The sequence below is a fragment of the Pongo pygmaeus genome, chromosome 4 (assembly GCF_028885625.2).
Source record: "Pongo pygmaeus isolate AG05252 chromosome 4, NHGRI_mPonPyg2-v2.0_pri, whole genome shotgun sequence".
Classification (NCBI taxonomy): Eukaryota; Metazoa; Chordata; class Mammalia; order Primates; family Hominidae; genus Pongo; species Pongo pygmaeus.
Genome location: NC_072377.2, coordinates 162,522,873 through 162,537,198, shown reverse-complemented (window position 1 = coordinate 162,537,198; position 14,326 = coordinate 162,522,873). Strand labels below are relative to the sequence as shown.

Genomic DNA, 14,326 nt, shown 5'->3' with positions numbered 1-14,326 from the left:
CCAGGATAGTCTCGATCTCCTGACTATCCGCCAGCTTCACGGCGGATTACAGGAAATCTCAGCAAAGTGCTGAGATTACAGGCGTGAGCCACTGTGCCCAGCCCACATGCCCAAATATTTCTAAGAGAGAAAGTGATCCACTTCCAAAAGAAGCACAGAGTTCAAGGAAGGGAGATACCACGACAAGTTTCACTTGGCTGGGTGCTGTGGCTCACGTCTGTAATCCCAGCACTTTGGGGGGCCGAGGCAGGTGGCTCACCTGAGGCCAGGAGTTTGAGATCAGCCTGGCCAACATGGGGAAACCCCATCTCTACTCAAAATACAAAAAAAAACCTAGCTGGGTGTGGTGGCATACGCCTGTAATCCCAGCTACTCAGGAGGCTAAGGCACAAGAATCGCTTGAACCCAGGAGGCAGAGGTTGCATTGAGCTGAGATTGTGCCACTGCACTCCAGCCTGGGTGACAGAGTGAGACTCTGTCTGGGAAAAGAAAAGAAAAGCTACCCAGAGAAGTTAGCATATAAACTGAGGCTAGGTTTTGAAGGATGGGGAGGTTTGGGGCACGTAGAAACAATGTGGTGGGTGGTGATCCTGGGAATGTACGTTTTTAACAAGCCCTCCAGGGGATTCTGATAAGCACTAACATTATCTGAAGACCTAGCACAAGGTTAAGCAAAGGACTTCTTCATAAAGGCCAGCCAATATTGACATGATTACTTGACCTGAGGAATTAAAGAGGGAGGGTGGGTACTAAATGACATAGTTCAAGTCCGTGTTCTCCAAACCTGGCTGAACGTCAGAAGCGTTTCAGTTGCTTGATACAAACGTAGGCCCCAAGGATTCTTGCTTAATAGGGTTTGGATAGGGGCCAGCAATCTCCACTTTTGTCATGCACCTGAGATTATTCTGATCCAGCCATTACCAAGTGGCTGCTATTACCACCATTTTCTTTTTCTTGAGACAGGGTCTCACTCTATTGCCCAGGCTAGAGAGAGTGCAGTGGCACAATCTTGGTTAACTGCAACCTCCACATCTTGGGTTCAAGTGATTCTTGTGCCTCAGCCTTCCAAGTGTCTGAGATTACAGGCTCAAGCCACCACACCAGGTTAATTTTTGTATTTTTAGTAGAGACAGTTTCACCATGTTGGCCAGGCTGGTCTCGAACTCCTGACCTCAAGTGAGGCACCTGCCTCAGCCTCCCGAAGTGCTGGGCTTACAGGTGTGAGCCACTGCGCCCAACCTTATTACCACCATTTTCTTTTCTTTTTCTTTCTTTTTTTTTTTTTTTGAGAGGGAGTTTCACTCTTGTTGCCCAGGCTGGAGTGCAATTATGCGATCTTGGCTCATCACAACCTCAGCCTCCCGGGGTCAAGCAATTCTCCTGCCTCAGCCTCCAAAGTAGCTGGGATTACAGGCATGTGCCACCACACCCGGCCAGTTTTCTATTTTTAGTAGAGAGGGGTTTCTCCATGTTGGTCAGGCTGGTCTCGAACTCCCGACCTCAGGTGATCCACCTGCCTCGGCCTTCCAAAGTGCATGAGCCACCGCCCTGGCTTACCACCATTTTCTAGTCCACCCCATGACAGTAGGCTTTTTGGCCTCTCTCAACTAGTGATTTTACCTTGAGCATGACTCTTACCAATCAGGGTTTCTCAACCTTGACACTACTGACATTTTGAGCTAGGCAGTGTGTGGTGGAGGGCTGTCCCATACATTGCGGGATATTCAGCAGCATCCCTGGCCTCTATCTACTAAATGATAGTAGCACCACTATCATCGTTAATATAAAAAATGTAATAATCAAAATGTCTCCAGACATTGCCAATATCCCCTGAGGGGCAAAACCTCTTGAGGACTGCAGCCATAGATGAAGGAATAGCAGCCACCATTCACTGTTCTCAGAGCATACTCAGGGGATGCCTAGGATGCTAGAACCTAGCTGTCCTCCTTGAAATCCATGGTTAGCCAAAGACACCTCTTCCCCTAATGTGATCACACTTTTAGAGAGACAGAAACACTACCACATTGTCACAGAGGCCTTCAAAGCCTCTGAGTTCCTACAAGCTGGCCTCTCTGCTAGTTACTAGGTCTATAAACTGGAGAAGCCAATGTCTGTCCTTAGGGAGAATATCCTGCATGATGGTTAGTCAGACTGGGGTTTGCAACTCTGCAGTGACTCACTGTGTGATCTTAGTGAAGTTCCTCCATCTCTTTTGAGCTTCAGTTTTTGAACTATTAAATGGGGGTAATAATATATAATAGATGTCAGGTTACCTAAAACCTATAAGTGCTCCATAATAGCTTTTAAAAGGAAGCTTCTGAGACCAGGTGCAGTGGCTCATGCCTGTAATCCGAGAACTCTGGGAGGCTGAGGCGGGCAGATGACCTAAGGTCAGGAGTTCGAGACCAGCCTGGCTAACATGGTGAAATCCTATCTCTACTAAAAATACAAAAATTAGCCAGGTGTGCTGGCACATGCCTGTAGTCCCAGCTACTTGGGAGGCTTAGGTGGAACAATCGCTTGAGCCCGGGAGGTGGAGGTTGCAGTGAGCTGAGATGGTGCCACCAAGCTCCAGCCTGGTGACAGAGGGAGACTCCATCTCAAGAAAAAAAAAAAAAAAAGGGCCGGGCGCGGTGGCTCATGCCTGTAATCTCAGCACTTTGGGGAGGCCGAGGTGGGTGGATCATGAGGTCAGGAGTTCTAGATCAGCCTGGCCAACATGGTGAAACCCTATCTCTACTAAAAATACAAAAATTAGCTAGGTGTGGCGGCTGCAATCCCGACTACTTGGGAGGCTGATGCAGGAGAATCGCTTGAAACTGGAAGGTGGAGGTTGCAGTAGGCTGAGATGGAGCCACCGCACTCCAGCCTGAGCAACAAGAATGAAACTCTGTCTCAAAAACATAAATAAATAAAAATGAAAAAAAAAAAAGGAAGCTTCTGGGCAGCTGAAAGTTGGCACAGCCCTCAAGTATACCTAAAGCCAACTCAGGAGCTTCCAGTTAAGAGAATTTCAGAGTTCCTCGCCTCACCTAAGGTGTACAACATTCCCCACTCACTGAGTTGGCCCCCAACTTATCATAGGCCTCTCAAAATACTCCACACCACCTGACCACAATGATTGCAACAGGGATGGGCCCATGAACCAAGTGGGGCCAACTGGATTCCTGCTCCAGGATTTGTCTAACTGGAGCAGCAGTGGAAGCACTCCTTGTGGTCTACAGGCCAGGGTTTCCTGTGGCTTTGCTCCCCAGGTTCAACCAGTCTGATAATGATAATGATACCACTGCTCAGAGAGCTGCAAAGGGTTGGGCACAGTGGAGCATGCCTATAATGCCAGCACTTTGGGAAGCAGAGACGGGCAGATCACTTGAGCCCAGGAGTTTGAGGCCAGCCTGGGCAATACGGTGAAACCCTGTTTCTATTAAAAGTGCAAAACATTAGCGGGGCATGATGGCACATGCCTGTAATCCTAGCAACCTGGGAGGCTGAGGTGGGAGGATTGCTTGAACTCAGGAGGTTGAGGCTACAGTGAGCTGTGATCATGCCTCTGCCCTCTGGCCTGAGCAAAAGAGTGAGACCCTGTCTCAAAAAAAAAAAAAGAAAAAAAAGAGGATACAAAAATGATGAGAGAGAACGGAAGACATATCTGGTGGTAGTACAGCCCCTGGCTACTTTCCCCAAAAACACTGGTGACTCTGCCCTGTCCATCCTTGATTATGTAAACCCAACTTCTCTATTTTGCTTGAACTAGTTCAAGTTCAGTTTATATTACCTGCAACTGAGAGGATCTTAATAGATCCTATTTTACAAATGAGAAAGCAGAGTCTGGAGGAAGTGTGATTCACCCAGGGTCACACAAAGCTGGCTTGCCCATCTATGTCCACTACACCACACCCATGGAAGTGTAGCAGAAAGAGAAATGCCCAGATCCCTACTCTTCTTTTGGTGTTTGTGACCTTCAAGAGGATCTGGCACCATCTCTTAAGGATCTCCAATTGTTTTTAAAGTTAGAATCCTGTGGGCCCATCCAGACTTGACCCTGGAACATGGAGGGAAGCTCAAAAGAGTCAAGAAGTGGGCAGTGGCTGGGTGTGGTGGCTCACTCCTGTAATCCCAGCACTTTGGAAGTCTGAGGTGGGTGGATCACCTGAGGTCAGGAGCTCGAGACCAGCCTGGCCAACATGGTGAAACCCCGTCTCTACTAATAACACAAAAATTAGACGGGCGTAGTGGTGCATGCCTGTAATTCCAGCTACTTGGGAGGGTGAGGCAGAAGGATTGCTTAACCCGGGAGGTAGAAGTTGCAGTGCGTTGAGATAGCGCCACTGCACTCCAGCCTGGACAACAGGAGTGAAACTCTGTCTCAAAAAAGAAAAGAAGGTGGCAGCAGCTCAACCCTGGGCACCCTGCTCTGCTTGAAAGAATGAGTGTATTCCTGGAGTCCATCTTGTTCACTTGTCTCTTCCTAGCACCCAACACAGTACCTGTCCCAAGCAGGCCCTAAGGACAGGCTTAATGAAGTCATCAATCAGGGTCTATGGGAACAGTGGGGTGACAGCACTCAGGATTTCGAGTAAGCAGGTCAAACTCTACCTGTCCATAGCAAAAAGTGGGAGAAGAGCCTCAGTTCTCATCTGGAAAATGGGGATAATCCCCAAAGGAAAAAATTGACAAGATGGTGTTGAGGCCCATTCAAACTCTAGGACCCAAGACTTTGGTTTTCTGTTTGTTTGTTTGTTTGTTTGTTTTTTGAGATGGAGTCTTGCTCTGTTGCCACACACCTGGCTGCCACCACACCTGGCTAATTTTTGTATTTTTAGTAGAGACAGGATTTCACCATGTTGGCCAGGCTGGTCTCGAACTCCTGACCTCAAGTGATCCTCCTGCCTCAGCCTCCCAAAGTTCTGGGATTAGAGGTATGAGCCATTGCATGTGGCCTAGGACCCAAGACTTCGTATGGGAGAAAATAAGAATCCATTCATGGGTTCCCTAAATAGACAAAAAATATGCTTTCAGAAAAAAAGACCCAAGAGACATGGAGTCTTTCTCTCTGGCTCCCTTAGCCCAGGAACAGGTGTGACACCTTGCGCAGGTCAGTAACCCCGAGTATCAATTGCCTCCTCTGTAAAATGGGGCCTGCCTTAGGGCACCTGGATGACTCCCTATCACCTCTATGATCCCCCAGCATATAGAGAGAATGAAATGAATATGGGTCAAGCCACTAACATCCTCTAATGCAAAAGCTTGTGGCTACTTTACCTCCATCTCATAGATTCGTTGTGCGATGCGGTTATCATGAATAATCACCCGAGATAAATGGCTCTTGGGTAAAGATTTTTTCATCGCTGCTTCACTGGAATTCATTAAGCTGGAGCAGGGAGGAAATGGTGAGACAGGTTACAGACGGCTGGGGCCTGGGCCAGAGCACATTTGATGGGGTCCTGAGGGAGAGGCTGAGGCTTCCCCAGGTTTCTTAGGATAAGTGCAGCTCTGCCATAATTCTCAGAAGAACAGGGGAGTAACCACAGTTTCTTGTTGTGGAAAAGGTATGCTAAAGGGGTATTTCATGGATACCCAGAAGAAAAGCCATTCAGAGGATGTAAAATGGCCCAGTGCAGTCCACAAGAGAAGGGTTATCAGGAACTCAGAACCATCCTCAGAAGCAGTCATCCTTTTTGTGTTTTTTGTTTTTTTGAGATGGAGTTTCACTCTGTCTCCCAGGCTGGAGTGTGGTGGTGCAATCTTGGCTTACTGCAAACTCCACTTCCAGTTCAAGCAATTCTCCTGTCTCGGCCTCCTGAGTAGCTGGGACTACAGGCACTCGCCACCATGCCTGGCTAATTTTTGCATTTTTAGTAGAGATGGGGTTTCACCATGTTGGACAGGCTGGGTTCGAACTCCTGACCTCAAGAGATACACCCACCTCAGCCTCCCAAAGTGCTGGGATTACAGGCAAGTGCCACCACGCCCACCCAGCCAAAAGCAGTCATCTTGATGATCCTTCTTAAGGATGAAATGGTGAGAGGAGTCTTAGAGCAGAGGAGTAAAGTTGTAGGGTAGGATTCAGAAGGATGAATCTGAGAGGTGTTTAGCTTGGGGGGCACTTGCTCTAGAGCACATGCCTCAAGGGGATCTGGGAGGTGGGGGGTTGGGGGAGTATAAATCAGAGCAGGGAGAAATGAAAATGAAAAGCTTGGACAGGTGTTAGGCTGGTTAACAGGGAAATTCTGGAAGAAAGTTTGGGGAGTTTAGAAAAGTGAGGGAGGTATGGGGTGGCTAGGCGTTTTAGGAGACTCTGAAAGGTGAGAGGTAAAAGATGGGGTGGGGTGGGGTAGAATGGAGCCAAGTACTCCAGGTGAAAATACAACAATTTGGTCAAAATGAGAAAATGGTGAAAGGTGGATACACTTCCAGGCACTGAGTTTTCACTTTTTGATAATTTGGTTACACCATGAGGTAGTCTTATGAACACATACCTTTAAATGGTTTTGTCCATTTAAAAATAATTGTTCAGGACCGGGCATGTTGGCTCACGCCTGTAGTCCCGGCACTTTGGGAGGCTGAAGCAGGCGAATCACTTGGAAGTCAGGAGCTCCAGAACAGCCTGGCAAACATAGTGAAACCCCGTCTCTGCTAAAAATACAAAAATTAGCTGGGCATGGTGGTGAGCGCCTGTAATCCCAGCTACTTGAGAGGCTGGGGCAGGAGAATCACATGAACCCAGGAGGCGGAGGTTGCAGTGAACTACCGTACCATTGTAGTCCAGCCTGGGCGACAGAGTGAGACTCCGTCTCAAAAAAAAAAAAAAGTTGTTCATATTTTCTTTCTAAAATGTGGAAACAAAATGTACAATATTGAATAAATTTTGGTATGTCATAAAATAAAATACATGTAATTGTATATGAAACATAGACACGGGTGGTGTATTAGATGGGAGAAGAAAGCAGGTTACTAGAAACTGAACTTTTTGTGATGTATTGTTTTTTAAGTATGTTGTCATATACATATATATATATATTATATATGAATGAAGCCTGAACAAAATGCACCAAAATGTTAACAGTGATTGTCCCTAGCCAATCATGCTGCTAGTCTGTCTTATTTTTCTTATTTTATTTTATTTTTATTTCTTTGAGATGGGATCTCACTCTGTCGCCCAGGTTGGAGTGCAGTGGTGCAATCTCCGCTCACTGCAACCTCTGCCTCCCAGGCTCAAGCAATCCTCCCACCTCAGGCTCCCGAGTAACTGGGACCACAGGCCAGCCACCATGCCCGGCTAATTTTTTGCATTTTTGGTAGAGACAGGGTTTCGTCATGTTGACCTGGCTGGTCTCAAACTCCTGAGCTCAGGCGATCCACCCTCCTCAGCCTCCCAAAGTGGTGGGATAACAGGCATGAGCCACTGCACCTGGCCTTATTTATCCATAAGTGTATGCTACTTTTATAATTAGGACAAAAAAGACAACTGTGGAAGGGTAAAACATTTTGAAGGACTAGAATTTTTTTCTAACTGATGCCGGGTGCAGTGGCTCACACCTGTAATCCCAGCACTTTGGGAGGCAGAGGCAGGCAGATCACCTGAGGTCAGGAGTTCCAGACCAGGCTGGCCAACATGGTGAAACCCCGTCTCTACTAATGCAAAAATTAGCCGAGCATGGTGGTGCACGCCTGTAATCCCAGCTACTCAGGAGGCTGAGGCAGGAGAATCGCAATTAATTTTCAGCCAATTTGGAACTGGAGTGTCGTGTATGTTTTTAGATTTACAAACTAATATGAACCATCCAATTTCCCAGTCTCCCATTTACATTTTTCTGACCTCTATGCACAGCCTAGGTATGAGGTGATGGAAAAGGCTGGTTTAGAGATCAAGATGCTCAAACACAAAAGTCCCCCAAATCCTGGTTTTTTGTTGTTGCTGTTTAAAAAAAAAATCCCTAAAACATTTAAGGACACATAAAATCTTCACCCACTCAGTGGGTGCACCAAATTTACCAATACTAGAAGGGGAAGAGGGTGGCAACGACTGGAAATATTCCTTTTCAAGTAATAAAGGTCATTTTGAAGCAAACTGCTTTCCACCTCAAGTTCCCCATGGACAGGAGCCTGAAGGATGCAGTGAGGGGGGTTTGTGGAATGGAAAGGAGCGCGGGTAATTGGGGTTTGTGAGGATCCGGGCCAGGCAGAGGGAACTGGGGTTTTTTCCAGGACCACTGGGAAACAGAGAGGCTGAGAAGGGGCGTATGAGACGGATTCGAACTTGGGAGGACCTGGGTCTCGCCAGGCTCTAAGAGTCAGGGCTCACCCCCTAGGGCGCTGCGGCCACACGATGTCATGCCTGGGGGACTGACGGGCCGGGACCGATTCTGAGAAAATGTCGACTGGAGATGGGGATTCCAGGTTCTCCTGGGATTCCGGGGCGAGGGAGTTCGGGCTCCAGGGAATCCGAAGAGCTAGACTGGAAAGAAAGGATCTTGGGGCCCGGGTCTACGAGAAATCGACTATCCTGGGGTGTGAAAAAGGGCCGGGGTCCGGCTGAGGGGAGCACGAGTCTCAAAGAGTTAGGGTTCTCTCGCGGGTCCGAGGGTCTGACGAACGCTCTGGGCATGCGGACCACACCTGAACAGCACCGGCTGCTGCGCGGACGTCGGCCGCGGAAAGCAGATCTGCGGCTGACCCCCTACGCCGATTTCTGGGCGGTGGCCGAATCTATCGCGCCGGTCTTTCGAATCCGAGGTGGCGCCGGAACTGGTGGTCGCCTGGGCGGCGGTCCCGTAGATCTTGGAGGATCCCAGGTCACAGGTGACCAAGGGCCTAGTCGGCTGTGTCATTGCGGCTTCCCTGTTGGAGAAAGAGTTGGAAACTGGAGGCTGGTTGCCAGCCCAATTAGGTGGGCGCGCGCTGACGCGGAGTGAGTCCCTGGACGGAGCCCTGAACCGAGCGCGGCGCGTTGCCTGGGAGACACATATTGGCTGCGGGGAAGGGGACGGGGGCTGTTGGACATGCGCGCAGAGCCCGGAGGCCACGGACGCGGTAATATTGTCCCTCGGCGTCCGCCGTGGTGAGACCCGGCGCGTTCCTGTGAAGACGGACGGGTCTGGAAGAAGTGGGGTGCGGTGAGCTGAGTAGACCCTTTCCGCTTCGACGCGGGGACTGCAGTGACCCCGGCTTGCTGGCGGGGCCTGTAACGGGTTGAGCCAGTGTGGGGCTGCTCAGGGGCGTGGAGCTGAGGTCTGAAGACCCAGCACAGGCGATTCCTTTCTGCGACGAGACAATTGCTATGGAAATCAAAGTGCTAGGCCAGCGGGGACTGAGGCTCCAGGATCAAGACTGGTGTCTTTCCGGAAGACCCTTGCCTGAGGCTTCGCGGAGCGGCTGCTTCCTGAATGAATCCGCCACTCTCCTGCAGGGTCTTGACACCGAGCAGGCGAAGAAGCCTATTCCAATGCCAGCTCCCCCGGGAAACCTACCTGACTCACCCCTATAAGTGGTGCCTCGCTCTCGTTAACTCTGAGACTTTGTTCCACGTTTGTAACCTAGTATTTCGGTAACGCCCCGCGGTGTTTGTTCACTTTTCCCACACATAATAGACCAGAAAGACTTGCTTCCGGACTTTGCTTTATGACTCTGAACAAGTCATTTTTCCCACTGGGTCTCACTTTCCTCTTGTGTAAAATGGAAATATTAACTCTAGATGCCGGTCTGGTTAGGTTTGAAGATCGAACCAGATGAGGGAAGCCAAAGACTTCATAGGCTGTAAAGTGGTGAAACTGAACTGCTACCGGGTTGCTATTTTTTTCTCCCCTCCCTCTCCCTCAAGCTAAAAGTTCTTCAGATCTCTTGTGATTTCTTCAGGCGGTCTTGGGACTCCCTAGCCTCCGACCTGGAATAGATCTCTCTTTACACATCACTTCCACAGAGCCCTTCATTTTAACTTCCCTATCCAAAGCAAGAAAAATAGTTATCATTTTTAGAGGGTTTACTCTGTGCCAAGCCCTGATAAAACTCTTTACCTGGATTATCTCATTAAATTTCACAATATCCTTTTAAGGTAGCCACTGTTACCCTCTTTTTAAGCTCTGTCTGCCTGTAATTGCCTACTTAATGTCTGTTTCCCCCTCTAGACTTTGAGCTCTGAGAAAAGGGGCCATGACTGTCTTGTACATTTCAGTATCTCCAACACCTAATACAGTGCCTGATAAATATTTCTTAACTAGCATGAAAATGACTGACCCTCCTCCCATCACTACCCTTACCCTCAAGAGCGTTGTCTCTCCTGCAGACTTTTAGTTGCTGTGATGGACAGTACATTCCTTTATTCCCATTACTGACTGGTTTGAGGGGCCATCAGTTCACTTCTCTCTGGATTATCTAATGATGAGGATCCAGAACATCCATTAGCATTTAGGCTTCCACCTGGGTTCAGGAGGCTTTTTCCTTGCCGTTCATATCGTCTCTAGAACAAGGCAGCCCTAGCTGCCCTTCCTGGGGTGAGCCTGATGCATTTGAGTCTAGGGCATTGGCAGGTAGGATTTACCTATACAATCTTTGGCTATTCTCTTTAGTAGCCTTGGAACCACCCCCATCCCCACTCAGCCTGTTCCTGGAATTCTAGAGAAAAATGGCCAGGCCGGGTGCCATGGCTCATGCCTGTAATCCCTCTACTTTGTGAGGCTAAGGCAGGCGGATCACTTGAGGTCAGGGGTTTTCGAGACCAACCTGGTCAGCATAATGAAACCCTGTTTATACTAAAAATAAAAAAATTAGTCGGGCTTGGTAGCGCCCATCTGTAATGCCAGCCACTAAGGAGGCTGAGGCACAAGAATCAGTCGAACCCGGGAGGCGGAAGTTGCAGTGAGCCAAGATCGTGCCACTGCACTTTCAGCCTGGGCGACAGAGAAATACTTTGTCTCAGATAAATAAATAAATAAATAAAATTGATGGGTGCAGTGGCTCACACCTGTAATCCCAACTCTTTGGGAGGTCGGGGAGAGCAGATCACTAGAGGTCAGGAGTTTAAGACCAGCCTGGCCAAAATGGTGAAACCCCATCTCTACAAAAATTAGCCTAGTGTGGTGGTGCCTGCCTACAATCCCAGCTACTCAGGAGGCAGAGGCAGGAGAATCGCTTGAATCCAGGAGGCAGAGGTTGCAGTGAGCCAAGATAGTGCCACTGCACTCTAGCCAGGACTACGGAGCAAGACTGTGTCTCAAAAAATAAATTAATTAAATGGCTTTGCCTCCCTCCCCAATCCCAGCACCCAGGCATTGTGCCTTGCAGCAGATCCTAGCTGAGCATTTAAGCACAAGCCTCTGCTGACTCCTTTTCGTCTCTGTGGGATCTGCCCTAGTCTAGCAGCCAGAGCCCCAGGTGCACATTTGGCACCTTTTGGCCTCGTGACCTCACCTGTCAAAATGCTTTCCCACCACTTATCTCATGGGGTCCTCTCTACAATCCTGGGAAGTGAGGAGAGCCGGGATTCCCATTCTCACTTTACAAATTAGCAGCAGGATCCTGGGATCCAGTACCAAATCTACCACTAATTCCTTACCTGACCTTGGCAAGTCACCTTCCTACTCCCAGGCTCAGTCACCCATCGATGAAATAGGTGAGGCAATCTGCACAAGACGGCTATATGCTCTCTTCCACCTCCCCAACCTCTCAGAGTGGAGAGGTGACTTGCCCAAGATCAGAGTGAACCAGAGCTGAAGCACTCCCAGTCTGCAGGTCCCCATCACTGATCAGGAAAAGCCAGAGGTGTCACAGCAAAGAAGAAAACCCGTTCTTTCACCTTTATGTTCTGATTGTGTGTTCAAGGGCCACATAGATATGTGAGTGGATGGATGGATGGATGGATGAGTGGTTGGATGGATGGATGGATGGATGGATGAGTGGATGGATGGATGGATGAGTGGATGGATGGATGAGTGGATGGATGGATGGATGAGTGGATGAATGGATGGATTGGTGAGTGAATGGATGAATGGATGGATTGGTGAGTGAATGGATGAATGGATGGATGGATGAGACAGATATGTCAGAACTTTGGGATCACTCTTAGCAGCAACTTCAGCAGCTACCTACCTCCCCCTGCTCCCTAACAAGTTACCCCTCTGATTCCAGCTGGCTAACCCTTTGGCAGGATCCTCTGGACCCACCAAATTCTGAATCCTTCACATTCTGAAATCACTGCCCCTGCCTGAAAGCCTGGAGCTAGAACCTGCAGTGTGGGGAATACTCTTCATCCCAGGCTTCCTTCTTGACATGTTATCAACCACTGTGCTCAACAGCTACAGCCGTAGGAGGAGAGTCAGTGGCCAGGGACCATAAATGAAGGCTCCAAACATGGGCATCCATCACAGAGCAGTTCCTTTGGCCAATAATGGCTGAAATAAACTCTGTGCTCATAATGAAGCTGAGAATCACTGGGGCAGCAGCCTGGCATGGGAAAAGCACACCCTGTGCATTGTGTGGCCTGGTTCACATCTGACATTAAGTTCCTCCACCTCTCTGTGCCTTGGTTTTCTTGCCTGTAAGATAGGTGTGATGCCTGACAAGTGTTGTTGTGGGGAATGAATGAGGTAAGATATAAAATGCCTTGCAGTTCATAGGTGCTCAGTAAACAGAAGTTCCCTTCTTTTTGTTCCAGGTCATGGAGAAATGCTGTAGAGGGAAGGAACAAAGTCTACTGTGCATCCAGCAAGGTTTGTATGTGTGTACGCATGTATGTATGTATGTATGTATTTATTCTGAGATGGAGTCTCGCTCTGTTGCCCAGGCTGGAGGGCAGTGGCACGATATCAGGTCACTGCAGCCTCTGTGACCTGGGTTCAAGTAGTTCTCCTGCCTCAGCCTCCTGAGTAAAGTAGCTGGGATTACAGGGGCCTGCCACCACACCCGGCTAATTTTTGTATTTTTAGAAGAGACAGAGTTTCACCATGTTGGCCAGGCTGTTCTCAAATTCCTGACCTCAGGTGATTCCACCCACCTTAGCCTCCCAAAGTGCTGGGATTACAGGAGTGAACCACCGTACCCAGCCTCAAGGTTTTTAAACTGGTTTTTCCAAGTACTCCAAAGCAGTGAAATGCATTTGGTGGAGGAATGAAGGGAGGGGAAATGAAATGTATTTTCAACAAGAAATGAAGTTGTGTTCAAACATACTTAATCTCTTTAAGAGGTAGTACTTTTCATCTGTCCACTGCCATCATCATAGAACTTCAGGCACAAGGAAAACTCCACAGAGATTTTCCAGTGACAAGCTGAGCTCATCTCTTTATTTCATAGAAGTCTGGGGCAGCAGTCAGGACTCCTATGTCCCATCCCTCCGCTTCTTGGGTGAGCCTCTCCCTCATCCACATCTCCCTAACCCAGCCTAACTCTCCCTAATGGCCTATCCATCCGAGAGTGGGTGACAAGTTCTTCAGATACCTGGTGGAAGAGACACCTGGGTTGGAGTCCAGCTTTAATGTTAAAGAGCTGACCTTGGCCAGGCATGGTGGCTCACGCCTGTAATCCCAGCACTTTGGGAGGCCAAGGCAGGTGGATTACCTGAGGTCAGAAGTTGGAGACCAGCCTGGCCAACATGATGAAACCCCGTCTCTACTGAAAACACAAAAATTAGCCGGGTGTGGTGGTGCATGCCTGTAATCCCAACTATTTAGGAGGCTGAAGCAGGAGAATTGCTTGAACCCAGGAGGTGGAGGTTGCAGTCAGCTGAGAGTGTGCCACTGCACTCCAGCCTGGGCGCCAGAGCCAGACTTCATCTCAAAACAAAACAAAACAAAAAACCTCATCCATAAAATGGGGCTAATAAAATTACCCATTCTGCTGTTGGGAGGATTCAATGAGATCATGTTTGAAAAGAGCTGGGCCTTATACCTGGCACATGAGTGCTCAATAAATGTTAATATGCTAATGATTTTGATGACCTGAATGGGATCCCAGGTGAGATTTCATTTGAACTAAGGGATGTGTGTGTGTGTGTGTGTGTGTGTGTGTGTGTGTGTGTCTACTGGACTAAAGAATCTTTCAGCTGGGCATAGTGGCTCACACCAATCCCAACACTTTGGGAGGCTGAGATGGGAGGATCTCTTGAGCCCAGGAGTTTGAGACCAGCTTGGGCAACAGCGAGACCCTGTCTCTACAAAAATACAAAAATTAGCCAGGCATGGTGGCATGTGCCTGTGGTCCCAGCTACTCTGGAGGCTGAGGTGGAGGTGGGAGGATCACTTGTGCCCAGGAAGTCGAGAATACAGCGAGCCATGATTGTTCCACTGTGCTCCAGCCTGAGTGATAGAGTGAGACCCTGTCTCAAAAAAAACAAAAA

General features: G+C 48.7%; 1 protein-coding gene across 11 annotated transcripts in view; it reads right to left on the bottom strand.

Moving 5' to 3' along the window:
- Nucleotides 1-14,326, bottom strand: part of C4H5orf52 (chromosome 4 C5orf52 homolog) — a 56,171-nt gene that overhangs the window by 3,411 nt on the left and 38,434 nt on the right. For 2 of the 11 annotated variants that reach the window (XM_054489097.1, XM_054489094.1), the window contains 2 exons: nucleotides 8,620-8,841; nucleotides 5,263-5,371 (listed from right to left, as the gene is read on the bottom strand). In XM_054489097.1, coding sequence (XP_054345072.1) covers nucleotides 5,263-5,371; nucleotides 8,620-8,831 — 321 coding nt within the window. In that variant the 5' untranslated portion in view covers nucleotides 8,832-8,841. Of the gene's footprint in view, nucleotides 1-5,262; nucleotides 5,372-8,305; nucleotides 8,459-8,619; nucleotides 9,940-10,256; nucleotides 10,372-11,406; nucleotides 12,358-14,326 lie in introns of those variants that run through there. The other 9 variants (XM_054489092.1, XM_054489098.1, XM_054489100.1 and 6 more) reach the window with 9 other exon arrangements.